General features: G+C 41.3%; 1 protein-coding gene across 2 annotated transcripts in view; it reads right to left on the bottom strand.

Moving 5' to 3' along the window:
* PDLIM5 (PDZ and LIM domain 5) overlaps positions 1-20192 on the bottom strand; it is a 426156-nt gene that overhangs the window by 297030 nt on the left and 108934 nt on the right. For both annotated transcript variants that reach the window (XM_069743580.1, XM_069743581.1), the window contains exon 3: positions 7656-7807. In XM_069743580.1, coding sequence (XP_069599681.1) covers positions 7656-7807 — 152 coding nt within the window. The remainder of the gene's footprint in view (positions 1-7655; positions 7808-20192) is intronic.

Genomic DNA, 20192 nt, shown 5'->3' with positions numbered 1-20192 from the left:
AATTTTGCACAAAAATGAATGAGGTTCTTTTTAGGACAAAAAGTCACACAACTTTTAAAAACATTGCACAATATAATCAAAAATAATAGACAGGTTTTATACTCCAGCATACTACTGAAATACAATTGTGAAAAAATGGAGGACTTTTGAAAAGTTGCAAATGATGAATTTGGCAGTCACATCTGGATAACGCCTATAATAAATACCGAAGAGAAAAGAAAAAACAGACAAAACTAAGTAGAAAGTTTACAGTTTTCAGACACAAATTATAAATGAATAAAGCCTTAACAAAGTTACTATTAGAACTATTTTTACTGCAAAAAAAAAAAAAAAAAATCAGACAATGGTTGATTGGGTCGTTAGACTTGTTTAAATGTGTACTATCAGATTGGCAAATCTACCTGTTACGCCCAACTGTGCCGCATGTGGGTTTGTGGACCCACTGTATCACAGGGCTGGGCCAGCCTAGGAAGGGGAGTAGCCAAGCTCCTGATGGTGGAGACAGACTGGGCTGCAGATAGCCGCCAGGTACCACGCCTACTGCAGCTGCTGATCTCAAGTTCGACACTGACACTGATTAGGCTTCTTTCACACTTCCATCGGTACGGGGCCGTCATGAAGCGTCGGCGCAACGTACCGACGGAAGGGTTTGCTTTCACACGTCCGTCTGCATTGCCGGGCAGGAAAGAGTCAGAGAGACATTTCCTGCTGGGCATGCGCAGTGTGAAACGCTGGATGCGACGTACGGAAAAACGTTCCCTTGAACGTTTTTCCGAGACGACAGTCCGCCAAAACCCGGCGCATCCAGTGGACGATGCATGCAACGTATGGCCATGCGTCGCTAATGCAAGTCTATGGAGAGAGAAAACGCATCCTGCGGGCAACTTTGCAGGATGCGTTTTTTCTCCAAAACGACGCATTGCAACGTTGGCCAAACGACGGAAGTGTGAAAGTAGCCTAAGAGCCATTTCAGCCACACCCGTCTAGGATACTGGATCAGTGAATAGCAGCACACGGACCGGGGGACAATGTTCAGGAACTGGTTGCACTGGGACCAGGAATTCAGGTTCAGGACACTGACCGCATCGGAACCAGGGAACCTCACAACTGCACTGGCAGAATACCAACTACCTAATGACTCCACTCGCTGCTTAGAGACTGCCTACGGGAAAGGACATCTTATAAACAGGATGACTCACAGCAATTGGCTTGGAGCCATCTTCCAGGAGAACACATTATAAAGCTGAGGGCATTTACTATATGTGTATGCTGCTCCGTAAAGAGCAGAGAAGCGAGTGCACTAGACACCGCCGAGAAATGCAGCACGCACACAGCAGGAAGTATGCCAGGGCAGTGAGTAAGCTGGTGTCCCTGCATGGAGGGAGAAGAGGACACCATGCAGGGGCACCGGCAATAGCAGTATACTTCCTCCCAACTGTCTTTACAAACAGGATAATTCATGAACAAGGTTTAGGGTATGTGCACACGATCAGGAATTGGCAACGCTATTGAACGCAGGTGAATCCGCGTCCAATACATTGTACAGGTGAAAAACATAAATAGACATGCTGCGGTCTGAAGAGATGCACCACATGTCTGTCTCCGCGGGTGAGTGGTGGCGCCTCTGGACGCATAGTGGGCATCCACTATGCTGTAACATCTGGACGCTGTGGGTCCGACGCAGCACAAGTATGCAGCGCTCACTGCTCGTGTGCACATATTTCTCAGCTTAAGACTGCGTTAATACGCTCAGTATTTGGTCAGTATTTTACATCAGAATTTACAAGTGAAAATCAGGAGAGGAACAATCAGAGGAAAAGTATAATAGAAAACACGTCACCAATTCAGCATTTTTCATCCACTCTTAAATGCTGATGTAAAATACTGACAAAATACTGAATATGTGAATTTAGCTTATGCAAAACCAATAGATGAATGCAAGCCAGCCAGCCTAATTGCATACATTCAGTCCCAATACTTCTAAAGATAAATGGTTATTGTCATCTTCCTCGCATCACTCCTCAGCCTCACCACTTGTTTGCGGAGATGCGGTGCGCTCCTGATTAATTGCTCGGCCCAGAGACATTATTGCATCCCTGGTCCCAAGTGTGATTTGCCTCTACAGAATCAGGAAAGTGCAGTAGTACCACAATTGTTTGGGATTAGGAGCCAAGAATGCACGAGAGCGATCCTACACATCTTCAGCTCAAAACAATCGAGATTGTAAGCCCTCACATGTTTGGCAGGTAACAGTCATTGAGTCGTGAACAAGAATTATAATTTTCTTCATTATCATGAGAGTGGTGTACAATTTTAATAAGATTTAAATTGGAAGTTGCTTTTTTCTTCTTTTTTCTTCTTCTTTTTATAAGCAACTTTCCAATTTTGCACATCTGTTAAGCTGGGAATAACCCTATCACAAAAGGCTAGCAGATAAAGAAAAAAAGGATGATGGTCTTTGAACATACTGCACCACATCTGCACCTTATGTCATCCCATGCTGCGACCCTCAGGAATATCAGCTTGCTAGATAGGGTTGCTTACTGCAAGGTGTTGAAACATGCTAAACCACAAGGCTAAATAAAGAGCAGGACACATTGCTTAGATAAATGACAGGGCTCTTCCCATGTATCCAGACTGGCTACAAATCTAAGCAAGTACTTAGATCACAGGTCATCATGTCTGGAAAATTAGTGCAGTTTAACAATTCTACCGGCATCAATCAGCACAGCAATAAAATACCAATATACCAGTATAGCTACCAGAAGTGCTGGTAAAAATGCTCCCAAAAATTAAGAAAACTTTTTGTACAGTAATTGTCTTTTCATGGCATGGCAACTGTAATAGGCTGTATGGTACTCGATGGCATATGTCCGGATTTACAGATTTTCATTGTGGGTAGCATCTTTTGTAAGTATAGGGTGACATTTACTTAAATCCAGAGGTCCCGACTCCTCAAGACGGGCACTGTTCACTACAATCTTGATGAGGGGCATATTGGAGTCAGAGGCGCTTGGTTCATTAGGCACACTCTACAAATGCCTCGCCACAGATCTTACTCTAGTCAAAAGCTGGAATATCTTTTGTTGTTTATTTCACACCACAGCTGATCATAAATTGGACGAGCGGGCATTGCCACATCCCATCTCTAGCCAAGATGGCGGAGATGACTGAAAACGCCATTGTACAATCTTGCGATTTCTGATGTAAAACGTTTTAATGAATTGGGGCCAAAGGTTTCGCGTCAGGATCAAAAGGCAGAAATAGTCTGTAGACTACAAGTAGTGGACAACCTCTTACTGTTAACTTTAGCTATGTTCACACTTCCATTTTGACATTTAGTTTTGAGGAACAGAAAAACAGAATATAAAAAAACGCGTTTGTTGCATAACTGATGTAAACGGAAACAGAAGGGCAAAGTTTTTTTTTATTGGGTTCTTTTGAGTTCCGCTATATGACCGGTTTTAGAACAGAGAGAAAAATAAAAATTTTTTCCACCATTCTAAAAACTAACACAATAAATAGAAGGTAGATGGACCCCATAATAAATGAACACAGTCTCATCGTTTCTATTAGCATCAGTTAGGAAACGCATCTGTTTCTGCCATTATTCCATTTGTCTGCTCTTTAATATGGAACAGACAAATATCAAAATGGATATGTGAACATAGCTGACGAAAAAATGTATTGTTGCCATAATAAAACACAATTCAGAATTTCTGTGTGTATTAATATCATTTTGCGGATAAGCAATTTTAATGTCTATTAATGGAAAGACTAGACAGAAATGCTCATGTCCTGAACCACAATTCTACGCAGGATAAATGGGATACATTTTATAGACAGACATGATACATCTAAAGTCTTGAGTTCACTACATATCATTGCAATAACAAGCCTAGATTACATGATTGGTTGTAAAACTTCAACATTTAACATAACACTCCGTACCTTAAACCGAGCTGTCAAGGAGCAGCGTGTCCCCATTACTTAGCAAAATAAACTTAAGGAACAGAAGGATATTTCAACACTGCACACTGTAAATATTTGAGAATTATCAAATTATCAATGTCAAACGACATTTTCCAATATAATCCAGCTAATGTTATACCAGCAAAGTTCATCTGGAGGTATGTATATGGAAGTAATCCCGAACAACGATTTAAATTTATGCAAAAATAAAAAAATAAAATAGAGAAAGGCAAAATTAACTTTTCCACAGATAACGGTCAGTCGTCATCTGTCAAAATTGTTTAGGTCATGAGCTGGCATAAATATTTGGTAGACAATGGACTAACTTAGCCTTCTGGCAGCCTAGCATTCCCTCTTAATACCCTAAATTTTTGATCCACTACTTTGAATCAGATTTGTGGGGGTCGCACACCCAGCTGTACTCCACGGTGGTCAATTGTGTAGTTGCTGTTGGAAGGTACCAAAGATGTGAAAGAATAGGAACAGATTTGTTCCCACCAGCAGCAATTACACAATTGACACATACAGATTATCGGGAGCAGTATCAGCAGTCATGGACAGGCCCTGGACATACAGCAGGACAGTCAGCTTCAGACTAGACGTCTGATGAATTGTGTCAAGTAATGCTGACCACAAACATAGGACAAATCAGTCAACCACTGCTAGTCTTGATTGCCAACAATGAACGTGCTACTTAGTTATTTCAATACCGAGAATGAACCCGAGACATCGGGCTTTCCACATACTCCTGTGTGTAGATGCCCTAAAGCAACAGGATGCAATTACTAACTTCTTAGTGCTCCTCCAATTGTGCCAGGGGCACTACTAGCAGATAAATGGTTTGTTTTCACACACTGCTGACTTCCATGTATTTCAGTAATGGTGCCCATACACATAATGAACGTCAGCCATGCCTGCTCATTTCAACAGAACTCACCAACGAACTAATATGTATGTATGTATATGTATGGACGTATCCAAACTCTCCTGCAAAGGATTGGGCATAACTCAATCCTCTGATCTCACTTTTAAGAATACACCCATTTAGTGCATGGCCACCTCTAGAAATAAAAAGGAGGACATACAACGGTTTGCCCAATTGGGCCACACGAGATACTCATCTACTGACTCTTAGGAGGTTGAGATCTGCAGAAAATCTGAGGTCTGTGGTGGTCATTGACATGTCCAGTAATCATTTATAATTTTGGATCAGTTTTGGGATGACAAACATGGAAATATAATTATCAAGTATAAGGTCAATCTATTTAAACTGGGACAGAAAGGTCTTAAAATGTCTTCCATTTTCCTTCATTCCAGCTGCAGACTGTTTTTATAATGATTTTTTTGTATTGAAGAGTTGACATTAAATTTAAATTAACTTTTTGATGATATTCTAATTTTGTGAGAAGCACCTGTAATACACAACTTTCTGGAATGTAGCACAAAGGTAGGTGGTGGTATTGGTGCATAAGTGAGAAAACTGGTGACATGTTCCTTTAAAAGGGAACCTGTCACCCAGTTTTTTCAATATGAGCTAAAAATAGCGTTAACTAGGGCCTGAGCTGTGCTTTACAATAGTGCCTTTATTGTCCCGATTCCCCACCTTTGCTGGCAAAATACCTTAGTAAAATCGCCGTTTTCGCCTGTCAATTACGCTTGTCCGGTCAAATGGGCGTTGTGAAATCACTGTTTCTCCCCCCTCGCTGCTCTTTTTTTTGCAGTTGAGCAGTGCATTCGGTATTTGCGCATGCGCAGTATGTATTGGCCAACTGTTGGCAAAGCATACAATACATCATTGCGCATGCGCGGTTTTCCACAGTAACCTCTGTACCCTGTAAGTCATCATATGCAAATTGTGTTGTTCTGGACTTCCGGGGCACTCAGGTTAGTGAAGAGCCGTGCATGCGCAGTGATGTGCTGTATGCTATGCCCACAGTTGGGCAAAGCATAATGCGCAGGCGCGAGATTAGACTTTACTGCGCACACGCTAAACACTAAGCCAACGCCGGGAAGAAATTTCTTAGGGAAAAGCAAGAGGTGGGGGAGAAATAGCGATTTCACAACGCCCATTTGACCGGACCAGCGTGATTGACAGGCGAAAACGGCGACTTTACTAAGGTATTTTGGCAGCAAAGGTGGGGAATCAGGGGATAATAAAGACACTACTGTAAAGCACAGCTCAGGCCCTATTTAACGTTATTTTTAGCTCATATTGAAAAAACGGGGTGAAAGGTTCCCTTTAAATGAGAGTGTGAATAAGAAGACGTGATGTAGGAAATATGGAGCGATGGGGGAAAGAAGGAGGAAAATGTCATGAAAAAGAAGGACTTGGCTCAACTGAGTGTGTGCACCATTATGCATTAGGATTCTGTAACTCATCCAGATCCCATAAATATAACCTACATAACGTGACATACTTATTTCACATCTTAGACAATTGTAAAATCAGAGTTTTGTTGGTAGGACACGTCTGCTCCCAGGATTTAGTTTAAAAAGGTACACAAGTACAATATGACTAATTCTGTACCATAAATGCAAAAATAAGCTTCTGATCACAACTGTGTTTAAGCATTGGTCAGGTGCAGCCATTGCAATCTTTTTTTTGTGTCCTTTCATATCAAAAAGAACAAAAATAAATGGAAAAATAAAAAATATATAGCACCACATGCAGGGCTTTTTTTGCAGGGTCAGTAAAAGTCAATGGGACGACTAGTTTTCATAGCATGGTAGATAATCAAAGCCTTAAAAGGGGTTGTCCAGTACTAGGACAACCCATTCTCAACATTAAAATTTGCCCCCATTAAAATAACACTTCTGCTCACCTCTCGTGACTGCCCAATCCCAGCACCCACGTTCCAGGGGGGTCACGTGACATAATTACTAGTGATGAGCGAATATACTTGTTACTCGGGATTTCCCGAGCACACTCGGGGGTCCTCCTAGTATTTTTTAGTGCTCGGAGATTTAGTTTTTCTTTTTGCAGCTGAATGATTTACATCTGTTAGCCAGCATAAGTACATGTGGGGATTCCATAGCAACCAGGCAACCCCCACATGTACTCATGCTGGCTAACAGATGTAAATCATTCAGCTGCGGCGATGAAAACAATCTCCGAACGCTAAAATATACTCGGGAGGATCCCCGAGCGTGCTCAAGAAATCTCGAGTAACAAGTATATTCGCTCATCACTAGTAATTATGTCATGTGAGCCCTGCGTTCGATCAGCCTATCAGTACTCAAGAGGAAATGTGCAGCCAGATGTAGCCCTGACTTCCTTTTGATTACATGTACATCCAAAGGCGGGGACAGGGACACCAGGGCTCATGTGACATAACCTCACGTGAGTCCCGGGAACGTGAGTGTCGACCCTGCTGGAACAGGGTCGGTATGGGAGGAGAGTATGTGCTTTTATTTTAAAAGGGGGCAAAGATTCATGTTGAGAATAGGTTATCCTAGCAGTGGACAACCCCTCTAAGGCTCAGAATCTCCCGTAGAGAACACAGGAGTGCTCGGCCGCGTGTGCACTCCTGTGTATGGCGGAGATGGCTGTTGGACGAATGATCGGCTGAAGCATCATTCAGCCTTCAGCTACCTAATGTCTTTTGCTTTTTGCAGAATCCAGAAGGCTGGCTAGTGTGAACAAAACCCAAGTTATTGCATTTTAAAGACAAATGAAAACTTACTTTTGTAGGGTCAAACTCAATGATCCAGCACAAGCTTTAATCTTGTTCTGTGCCTCCAAGTGCGTCATTCCTTCAGTGCTTATGCCATCAATACTAAGGACCACATCACCAATGCCAATGCTTGCTTTAGCAGCTTTTCCTCCATCATTCAACTAAATAAGGAGAAAAAATAAAAATGAAGACTAAGAAATACATTTTTATTTAATCGTATGAACATATTTTTAATCATCATAAGAATAAAAGCCCTACTTTTTGGATTGTAACGAGCTGGTTGGGCATTTGTGTTGAGACTTGGGTGATCAAAGCATGTAAATAAAATGTATAAGAAAAACCCTTTAAGACATTTCACAAAATTTTACATTTTGAAATTAACATAGAATGTAATATCAGCTGCCGAGTAAAATAAAACACTTGGTTTTTAAATTTGTTATTTCGCCCCTCCGTTGAAATATTAGCAAATCAAAGAATTGGGCACTTAATGAAGTAACTTTAGTTAAAGGGGTTGGCCACTACAAGACAACCCCTTCATAAACTAAATGTTCGGCCGTGATGAAATCATAAAGTGCCATCTGCACTCGCGGTCCCTGCGCTGTTATGCGGTGTTGTGACACATGACGCCGTGGCATTACTGCCTCCTCCTTCAGACGAACTGAACATGAAGAGGAAGCCAGGGCTGCAGCTGATCCCGGACTTCCTCTTCATGTTCAGTCAGTCTGAATGTGGTGACAGTAACGCCAGAGTTGATTGGGCCCTGGGCATCATCTGTCATTCCACCGCATCACAGCCCCGGAACAGAGAGTGCCAACACCGTGGTAACGGAGTCGGCAAAGGAGGTGAGTATAGGCTTTATCATTTTAAATTGGGCCGAACATTTAGCTTAAAAAGGGGTTGTGTTAGTAGGGAACAACCCCTTTATGTCTAGCTAGGTGTTATTAGATACTTTTTACGGGGGGGGGAGGGGCCTTCAACCACTTGGACTTAACCCATTATGTGAAAATATTTTGATTGCAAAGCAAAATTAAAATAAATAAATTCTGCTGTGCAGTGAAAAGTCCTCTAAAACATAGGAATGTATTAAGAAAGTGCTCTACAGGATGAAGACTTTCAGAGCCTCATGCCCAGGAGCATTCCGTTTCATGTGAGCACTGAGCGGTGACTGAAGCCGCGCCGGCCGCACCCCAATGACTGAAAGCCCGAGGCTGACGGAGAGATAAAGTTAATTTCCCCCTGGAGCATGACCTGCAGGCGAATAGTGTTATTTTACATGACGGATTCCCTTTAAAGTCTCTGGAAAGTGAGTTTCGTGGGTTTAGTGAACAGTGACAGAAGAGCAAATACAATTGGAAACATTTGCGATACTGTAGGTAACGCCAAAGAAAATCAGATATGTAATAGGAAAATTATAAACTGTGTAAAATAATGTTACACACGATACTGTAGGTAACCAAGCGGTATGAAAGGAAGAAATTAGGGTCATAGTCGCAATGAGTAATTATGAGCCAAGTGTTGCACGGCACATGTAGCATGCAGCCCTAGCCTTAAAGGGGTGCTCCAAACTAAAATGTATTTTAATCCCAAATCTCTAATTACATAGTATAATCTTTATTTCTAATATACTTTAAAATTGATTTCCACTACTACTAGGACAACCCCTTCTCGATCTGAACGTCTGCTCCTCTTCTAATATATAATTGCCTAGAATACTACTTCCTGCAATTTGTGCCAACTTCCGTGGCTTTGTCCGGAGCTAATGTCCGGAGCTAATGTCCGGAGCTAATGTCCGGAGCTAATGTCCGGAGATTAATTGCCTAGAATACTACTTCCTGCAATTTGTGCCAACTTCTGTGGCTTTGTCCGGAGCTAATGTCCGGAGCTAATGTCCGGAGCTAATTGACGTCAACAGTGTCCAGTGTCTGATTGGTTGCCGCCTGCTGCGAGCGACCAATCAGAAACGTGCCGTACTGTGACACACTCCGCCCGCCATTTTGGTGTGATTTTTGAATTTTTACCTCACAGCAAGTTTCTACTGCGTGGAGGCGGGCCCAGTGACGTTGCTCTTCAAGCTCCTGCCGAATTTCGTCAAAAAAATGATAATACCATTTACCAAAACTATATATATTTAGTTGTGAAGTGGTTCAGTGACATTTTCACACCAATTTTGAACTTTTGTTTGGTGTTTTCTCCATATACTGCCTATTATTTTTGTTCTTTCTTACTATTATTTATTAATTGTATTATTCTTACATTTGAATAAATAAAGTATATATGGATTCTAGACTCCCGATTCTTTAGAATCGGGCTGCCATCTAGTACAATATAAAACACATACTCACTTCTCGTGCTGTCGCCAATAGCTCTCCGGGGGCTCACATGAGGTTATGACACGCAAGCCCTGCGCCCAATCACCATTGGCATCAATCCCCTCCTGATTACTTATACCCTTGAAGGCAAGGACAGTGACTCCAACGGTGATTGGGCACAGGGCTTGCGTGTCATAACCTCATGTGAACCCAAGGAGAGCAATTGCCGACACCAATAGAACGATTCTGGGACCGGAGAAGAGTATAGGGGTTTTTATTTTAACAGGTACAAACAAACATTCATGAGAAGAGGATGTCCTAGTAGTGGACAAACCAATTAATTAAAAAAAAGTCCCCCTCTTTCCCTCTGTACTCTAACTGCTTTACCTTTTATTGTTACTACTGCCTGTGTGATGATGCTTTGTTTGAGCATCCCAAAGCATGCTGGTATACTCAAGTTGACACGAAGACAGAAGCTGCACTCACTGCCACAACCTTTGCCCCCATCCCAAAACAAAGAATCATCAACAAAGAACATTTCACGGGAGTTAGGCTGTTCCAGCTCTACTGATCATGTGTAGGTTGTCAATTCTGACGGAAGCTCAATAGGATCTTGTCACTGACAGTGCGCTCCCTCACCGGCTCTGACGACAAATGACAAGCCCACAAGATAGGACCAGACAGGTGGTGGCGAGTAGCAGAGGGGCCAGAGAGGGGGAGCAGTAAGGTGTGTAAAGTATTTTATATAGAACTATATTTGTTATTCTTTGGGGTCTAGAGACATCCCACAGCATACATTCATACAGGGACAATACATTCATACATTCACATAGAATAACTTCTCCACAAATCCAATTTATTAAGGGAAGGGGAGGGAAATGTTTTTGCTGAAATGGGTGAATTTTAATTTCTGCTCATCTCTAGTTTTAATAATTCAATGAATTAGTTGTATAGGCTAAAAACTTTTTTGATTCACATCATCATAGATGAATAGATGGTGATACATTTTGTGATTATACAAGTAACAATATCAAAACTCCACTTGAAAAAAATCACATCTTGGAAAAAATTGCAATAAACCGATGGATAACAAAAAAAAAAAAAAAAACACACAGTCCGTAAGGCGTTAATGAAACATTTACAACCCCCAGACAAGACCACAATGTTTACTTACACAGAAACTGTATCTGCTCAGGACATATCTCAGTTTTCACGCCGACATTACCCTTTCTGTAAATATGGCTTTATTATACCTCCTCCACGGGTCTGGGGAGCCAGCATTTTAGGGCTATCCCTATTACAGTGCGATTACATACTGCTTGTAAGTATCAACGCTATGACACCGACTCCAGCAGGCAAATGTCACTTGGATCCGTTGCTTAACCAAACAAGTATAGACTGAGAAATTTAATACACAGGGACTTTACTTCTAAAATACGATCTCAAAAGCATCTCTGTACAACACCATCTACATTCACAAATATCATAAAAGTTCCTAACAGTTTAGAACAGCATCGCCCTTTATTCCTGGCCAGTCCGGAAACAAAAAAGAATACAAATAAATAACTATATATATATTTGCATATCAAAATTAATTGAATGGTACAAGAAGTCCAACCATTTACATACACAAACTTTTTTATGAATACTGGGAGTTGAAAATAGCTGGATTAACACATTGTATATTAAGATAACAAATGTAGCTCATTGACTAAAGTGGCTATTTAACCCCTTAATGACCGCCAATACGTCTTTTAACTGACCTGAGATATAAGAGAATAGCCTCCCCATACAGATGACAATCCAGCATCTGTTGGCTGTCCACTATAGCTGACAACTTGCTGTATCAGCCACGATCAGTATTTGCACCTTCTAAATCTGTTTAACCCCTTAGATGCTGCTGTCAATAGTGACTACATCATTATAAATGGTTAACAGAGTGTGGGGGCTTCTTCTTTATCCCAATTGGTGCCCTCAGATCATGATTTTATTGTCCTGATGTTTGCGATGGCAATTCATGACCAAATAGCGGCCTTAGAGTCTGACTGCTGTAGTAATCTGTTTAGAAGTTAGCAACATTTAGGTGGTAAAAATCCCCATTTTCATTTCTGTCATGCCACTTTGCATTAATTCCTGTAAAGCACCTGAAGGGTTAATAAACTACCTGACAGCAGATTTCAATATGTTTAGGGGTGCTGTTTTTAAAATGGTATCACGTTTGGGGGTTTCCCAATATATGGGACCCCTAAAGTCACTTCAAACATGGATAAGTCCCTAAAAAAATAAATGTGGTAAATTTCTTTGAAAAAATGAAAAATTGCTGCTACATTTTTAAACCTCCTAAAATGCTAACAAAATAAAACAACATTTTACAAATGGTGCTGATGTAAAGCAGACATGTGGGAAATGTTATTTATTAATAGTTTGCTGTTGTATGACTATCTGGATTAAAGGGATAATCATTCAAATTTAGAAAATTGCTAATTTTTTAACATTTTTCTCAAATTTTTAATATTTTTTATAAATAAACACAAAAAATGTTGAACTAAATTTACCATTATCATAAAGTATAATGTGTCACGAAAAAACAATCTCAAAATCACTGGGATTTGTTGAAGCGTTGCAGAGTTATTACCACATAAAGTGACACTGGTCAGATTTCAAAAATTTGGCTCGGTCACTAAGGGGTTAAAGTACATAGCGGTTTTTCTTTTCTCCCTTGCAGCATTTATTTTACTTTTTGTCTTTAAATAAAAATGGAGTGTTTTTTCATATTATTATGCATCGGGTCACTGTCCACCTGAAGTTTTGAAGCTTTAGACAGAACAACGGTGGTGAGGAGCAGTTTAAATTGAGTGTGGCCATGTACGCAGATTTTATGGTACAAAGCGAGAGGACTGAGTGCAGTCTTCAGATGTTGCCCTTTGCACTTCGTTTAGAATTTAAAATTATTTTGTAAAATAAAAAGGTTTAATTCACACTTAAATGATAGTCTAAACAGCGGTATACATTTTGGGGCCGCTTTTCACATTTATTCTGGTCAGGTTTTTTTTTCCTCATTTTGTCACAAATGTTCCTACATCCTAGAACGGTTCTTGACCTGGTTAACGATTTTGAAGGATTTCACAGGTAGGAGTGTTTTTCTCTGGTTTTCATTGACACTTTGTGTTTAAGAATACAGCAAATATTTTATTGCACTTTTTTTCCTGTCTCTTAAGTTAGTATTTACAGTGACGACTTCACTACAAGGACAGATAGGGTAATGTAAGGCCATGTTCACACCATCCTTTTTTACATGCGGAATCGCCGCGATTTTCCCGCTGCGGGTCCGCAGCTGTTTTCCATGCAGGGTACATTACAATGTACCCTATGGAAAACAGGAACTGCTGTGCCCACATCGCGGAAAATCGCAAAAAAAGCCGCACTGAATAGCCGCGGTAAAAAAGAAGTACCATGTCACTTCTTTTTGCGGAACTGCAGCGGTTCTGCACCCATAGACCTCCATTGTGAGGTCAAACCCGCAGTAAAAGCCGCAGATGAAAAAAATATCTGCGGGTTTTCTGCGGTTTGTGGTGCAGAACCGCTGCAGTGTGGCTGCCCCCCGTGCCCCAATCCCACCCCTCCCATGCTCCGATGCCACCCCCCCATGCTCCGATGCCACCTCCGTGCTCCGACGCCCCCCCCCCCCCCCGTGCCCTCATCTCCCCCCCTTATACTTACCCGGCCTCCCGATGTCCGTCCGGCCGTCTTCTCCCTGGGCGCCGCCATCTTGCAAAATGGCAGGCGCATGCGCAGTGCGCCCGCCGAATCTGCCGGACGGCAGATTCGTTCCAAAGTGCATTTTGATCACTGAGATAGGTTATATCTCAGTGATCAAAATAAAAAAAAATAGTAAATGAATTTTTTTTTTTTTTTCCCCCACTAAGGTTAGAATAGGGTTAGGGTTAGGGTTAGGGGTAGGGGTAGGGTATTTTCAGCCATTTTAACCCTAAAAAACTTCCTAGAAAACACAGACTCTGCATAGAAAACTGCATCAAAAAAACGCATCAAAAAACGCACCAAAAAAGCACCAAAAAAAGGACCTGCGTTTTCTGCCAAGAGCTGCGGTTTTTAGTCCTGAAAAAAAAGGAGGGAAATCAGGAACGTGTGAACATAGCCTAAAACATGGCTGGCCTTTTCTAGAAACAGCACTACATATTTTACACCTGATGTTACTAATGGTGGAATGTGGAAGAAAGCATCCATGCTTGTCTAACTTCATACTTAAAAAAAAATCAAATTCACAAAGTTTTGTCTGCTTCCTTATGAATGAAATAATGAGGAATGGATACAATTATTTTTGTCTATCATTTACCCTAAAAAATTAACAAGTGTGCAGCCTCGACAATTTGTTTTTAACCATTCTTATGCATGCGTGACAGCAGCGACTTGTATTTATATATTGAAATTTGGAGATAGTCAGGCTGCGTGTGTGAAAAGCATATACACTTGTGCTACATTCACACAAGCTTTCAACAAGTTTTTTGTTTTATGCTGCATATTTATAAAAAATAAAAAAATAAAAAAATGCAAGTAACCTATTTTACTTAACCCCTTTACCCCCAAGGGTGGTTTGCACGTCAATGACCGGGCCAATTTTTACAATTCTGACCACTGTCCCTTTATGAGGTTATAACTCTGGAAGGCTTCAATGGATCCCAGTGATTCTGACATTGTTTTCTCGTGACATATTGTACTTCATGATAGTGGTAACATTTCTTTGATATTACCTGCATTTATTTGAGAGAAAAAAACGGAAATTTGGCGAAAATTTCGCAATTTTCCAACTTTGAATTTTTATGCAATTATATCACAGAGATATGTCACACAAAATACTTAATAAGTAACATTCCCCACATGTCTACTTTACATCAGCACAATTTTGGAACCAAAATTTTTTTTGTTAGGGAGTTATAAGGGTTAAAAGTTGACCAGCAATTTCTCATTTTTACAACTCCATTTTATTTTTTTAGTGACCACATCTCATTTGAAGTCATTTTGAGGGGTCTATATGATAGAAAATACCCAAGTGTGACACCATTCTAAAAACTGCACCCCTCAAGGTGCTCAAAACCACATTCAAGAAGTTTATTAACCCTTCAGGTGTTTCACAGAAATTTTTGGAATGTTTAAATAAAAATGAACATTTAACTTTTTTTCACAAAAAATTTACTTCAGCTCCAATTTGTTTTATTTTACCAAAGGTAACAGGAGAAAATGGACCCCAAAAGTTGTTGTACAATTTGTCCTGAGTACGCCGATACCCCATATGTGGGTGTAAACCACTGTTTGGGCGCATGACAGAGCTCGGATGGGAAGGAGCGCCGTTTGACTTTTCAATGCAAAATTGACTGGAATTGAGATAGGACGCCATGCTGGGTTTGGAGAGCCACTGATGTGCCAAAACATTGAAACCCCCCACAAGTGACACCATTTAGGACAGTAGACCCCCTAAGGAACTTATCTAGATGTGTGGTGAGCATTGATCCACCAAGTGCTTCACAGATGTTTATAATGCAGAACCGTAAAAATAAAAAATCATATTTTTCACAAATTATCTTTCGCCCCCAATTTTTTATTTTCCCAATGGTAAGAGAAGATATTGGACCCCAAAAGTTGTTGTACAATTTGTCCTGAGTACGCTGATACCCCATATGTGGGGGTAAACCACTGTTTGGGCGCTTGGGAGAGCTCAGAAGGGAAGGAGCGCCGTTTGATGTTTCAAGGCAAAATTGACAGGAATTGAGATGGGACGCCATGTTGGGTTTGGAGAGCCACTGATGTACCTAAACATTGAAACCCCCCACAACTGACACCATTTTGGAAAGTAGACCCCCTAAGGAACTTATCTAGATGTGTGCTGAGCACTTTGCACTATAAACTTCTGTGAAGCCCTTGGTGGGTCAGAGCCGTAAAAATAAAACAAAAATTTTTTCCACAAAAATTATTTTTTAGCCCCCAGTTTTGCATTTTCCCAAGGGTAACAGGAGAAATTGGACCCCAAAAGTTGTTGTCCAATGTGTCCTGAGTGCGCTGATACCCCATATGTTGGGGTAAACCCCTGTTTGGGCGCACAGGAGAGCTCGGAAGGGAAGGAGCACTGTTTTACTTTTTCAACGCAGAATTGGCTGGATTTGAGATCGGATGCCATGTCGCGTTTGCAGAGCCCCTGATGTGCCTAAACAGTGGAAACCCCCCAATTATAACGGAAACCCTAATCCAAACACACCCCTAACCCTAATCCCAACCATAACCCTAAACACACCCCTAACCCTGACACACCCCTAACCCTAAACCCAACTGTAAATGTAATCCAAACCCTAACCCTAGCGGTAAAAAAAGGAAATAAATACATTTTTTTTATTTATCCCTAACTAAGGGGGTAATGAAGGGGGATTTTATTTACTTTTATAACGTCTTTAGCCGATTTTTATGATTGGCAGCAGTCACACACTAAAAGACGCTTTTTATTGCAAAAAATATTTTTTGCGTTACCACATTTTGATAGCTATAATTTTTTCCATATTTTGCCCCAGAGTCATGTGAGGTCTTTTTTTTGCGGGACGAGTTGACGTTTTTATTGGTAACATTTTCGGGCACGTGACATTTTTTGATCGCTTTTTATTACGATTTTTGTGAGGCAGAATGACCAAAAACCAGCTATTCATTAATTTTTTTTTTTTTTTTTTTTTTTTTTTTGGGGGGGGGGGGGGGGGGCGCGTTTATACCGTTCTGCGTTTGGTAAAATTGATAAAGCAGTTTTATTCTTCGGGTCAGTACGATTACAGCGCTTTATTCTGAGGACTATAACTTTTATTTTTTAGCTGGTGATGCTGTTTGGCGGCTCGTTTTTTGCGGGACAAGATGACGTTTTCAGCGGTACCATGGTTATTTATATCAGTCTTTTTGATCGTGCTATTCCACTTTTTGTTTGGCGGTATGATAATAAAGCGTTTTTTGCCTCGTTTTTTTTTTTTACGGTGTTCACTGAAGGGGTTAACTAGTGGGACAGTTTTATAGCTCGGGTCGTTACAGACGCGGCGATACTAAATATGTGTACTTTTACTGTTTTTTTTATTTAGATAAAGAAATGTATTTATGGGAATAATATTTTTTTTCCTTTATTTAGGATTTTTTTATTTTATTTTATTTTTTTTATTAACACAACTAAATGATATATATATTTTTTACTTTATAACATTGCCCCAGGGGGGGCATCATGTTATAAGGTCAGGTCGCTGATCTGACACTTTGCAGAGCACTGTCAGATCAGCGATCTGACATGCAGGACTCCTGGCTTATCAGCGCCTGCTCTGAGCAGGCGCTTGGTAAGCCACCTCCCTGCAGGACCCGGATGCAGCCCCGCGGCCATTTTGGATCCGGGGCCTGCTTGGAGAAGATAGGAGACCCTTGGAGCAACGCGGTCACATCGCGTTGCTCCGAGGGTCTCAGGGAAGCACGCAGGGAGCCCCCCTCCCTGCACGATGCTTCCCTATACCGCCGGATCATGTTTGATCGCAGTGTGTCGGGGGTTAATGTGCCAGGATGTCAGCTGCGATAGAGGGTTAATAGCTACTGGGGATCGAGCCACGCAGGTGACTAGTCGTACAGGCAAGTCCCTGGCAGCTTCTCTCTGCCAGCTGACAGTGACTGACAAGCCTCTGCCTGCCCTTGTCTTGTAGGTGTACACGTCCAAAAAAGATGCACGAAAGTTATCTGTCGGCACCATTATAGTTTATAGCCCTGTTGGCGCATATACCCGAATCCAGTTTTGCGGGGGGGTAGGTGGGTTCACATGTAAGCTCCATCGGGACAGGAGGCAATATGAAAACAGCCTTAGGTAAGGTGCCAAGACGCCATAACAAAAGTGCAGAACCCAGGAAAAATTTACTTTATTCCTCCCAGGAGCTGCCGACTTTCAGTCACAGGCACGCCAACGCAGTTTAAGGCTACGTGCACACGTATATTGGTCCACTGCCGATTTTTCCGCAGCGGATTTCATAAATCTGCAGGGCAAAAACGCTGCATTTTTGCTGCAGATTTATCACGGATTTACCGAGGTTTTTCTGTGGATTTCACTGCGGTTTTACCACTGCGGTTTTCTATAGGAGCAGCTGTAAAACCGCTGCGGAAGCAGAAAGTGAAATGCTGTGGAATGTAAACCGCTGCGTTTCTGCACGTTTTTTTCCGCAGCATGTGCACAGCCTTATTTGTTTCCCATAGGTTTACATTGTAATATAAACTCATGGGAAACTGCTGCGGACCCACAGCTGCGGAAACGCTGCGGATCCGCAGCGGTTTCCGCATTGTGTGCATATACCCTCAGTCATTGTTCATTATAGTTTGAGTGGCAGCTGTAAGCACGCCCTGGCAGGCTGACAGTCAGCTTAGCAGTGTACTAGCGCAGAGCCTGCTGTCAGTCACAGTGCTGTGTTGTGCTTATAGCTGCCACTCCAACTATAGCGAGTACTGACTGAAGCCGTCCCGTCACATCTGACCAGCATAACAAAAGGGGGCTCCTGGGAGGGATTTAGATATTTTTCTCCCAGGTGCAGCACTTTAAAGATGGCTGCAGGGCACCTTCATAACACTATTACCTGCAAATTAACCCCATGTCTGCAGGTCAAGCGTGTTATCTGACCTGACAGGTTCCCTATAAGGACAAAAGTTTGTAATATCAGCTCATAGTAATTACATCTTCATTATTTTGTGCAGATAAAGCAAAAGGCAGTGTTCACGCTGCGTTGAGTAGTGTGCGTCCAAAGCTTTTGAAGGAAGAATTCACGGTCTGCTGAATGGAAGCTCATGGATCTATTAAAAGTATGCATTGGCAGTTCTCAGCGTATATGGCAACGGTACACTGCTGACAGTGGGGAAGTGGCCTTACATGGTCAATGTCCAAATATTTATGGATCTGCGTTTATAGAATTAATTGAACATTGCATGTATAATCTCTGACCACTACAATTTTCCAACGTTGTTGACCTAATACAAAACGTTACATGCAAACCAGCCATCTGTGATATATCATAAACAGATCACACAGATGCAAGTTTATTTTATTTTATTTTTTTCCATAAAGTCTGATCTGGTTTGTGCCAGAAATCACACACTTTACTGTGAAATTCAGGTTTCTATTTTCCTGGCATCTCATCCAGTGAAAGAATTCCCAGTCTATTGATTAGTTTCCACAAAGAACACTTCAGTTCTATAACATTTCACACAAATTCCTCTCCATATTTATCACAATGGTATGCTTGGCTTACATCGCCACACAAAATGCAAAAGAAGTACATTTAGTACACAAAATTAAGTACAACTATCATAGACAAATGTTTGGGAAGTAAACCAAATTCACAGAAATAATGCTAAACTGACAAATTTGAAAAGCAACATGACGCTCAGGGACAGTTTTAGACAAAGTGGGGTCCTGGGCAAAACTTTAATGTGGGGCCCCAAATGCTCACATATTGCACCTTCACATAGCGTATGTAAATGCAACCAAAATGTTTCTGAGTTCAGGCCGTTAACAAACGAGATAGACAATATTGAAGTACCGTATATTCCCTGGCATCTTTACACCGGGTTAGGACGAGTGATGGGGACAGAACTATCACTAGTAGACCAATCTGTCCCCATACAGTATCAGGCTATCAGCAGTATACTGTATCTGCAGTTTTCACCGGGTGATGTGCTGCTGAGAACAAGAATTTATGTTCCGGCATAAACAATCCAATCACTGGTGAATAGGCATCATTTTACTTTTTTACTATACTGCATCTCATAATTCTCCAAATAGTATAATGTGCCCCATAGTCCTCCATATATTATAATGCACCTCTTAGTCCTCTATAATACACCCCCCCATAGTCCTCCATATAGTATAATGCACTCCCTGTAGTATAATGCACCCCTATAGTCCTTCATATTGTATAATACACCCCCATAGTCCTCCATATAGTACAATGCACTCCCTGTAGTATAATGCACCCCTATAGTCCTTCATATTGTATAATACACCCCCATAGTCCTCCATATAGTACAATGCACTCCCTGTAGTATAATACACCCCCATAGTCCTTCATATAGTATAACTCATTTCCCATAGTCCTCCATACAGTATAATGCAGCCCCTATATAGTACATATACTACAATACAGCGCCCATATAGTGTACTGTAGCCTCCATGCATGCCCCA

This window comes from Ranitomeya imitator, chromosome 1 (assembly GCF_032444005.1).
Source record: "Ranitomeya imitator isolate aRanImi1 chromosome 1, aRanImi1.pri, whole genome shotgun sequence".
Taxonomy (NCBI): domain Eukaryota; kingdom Metazoa; phylum Chordata; class Amphibia; order Anura; family Dendrobatidae; genus Ranitomeya; species Ranitomeya imitator.
The sequence above is the reverse complement of the archived record's forward strand: the minus strand, read 5'-3'. Positions and strand labels throughout refer to the sequence as shown.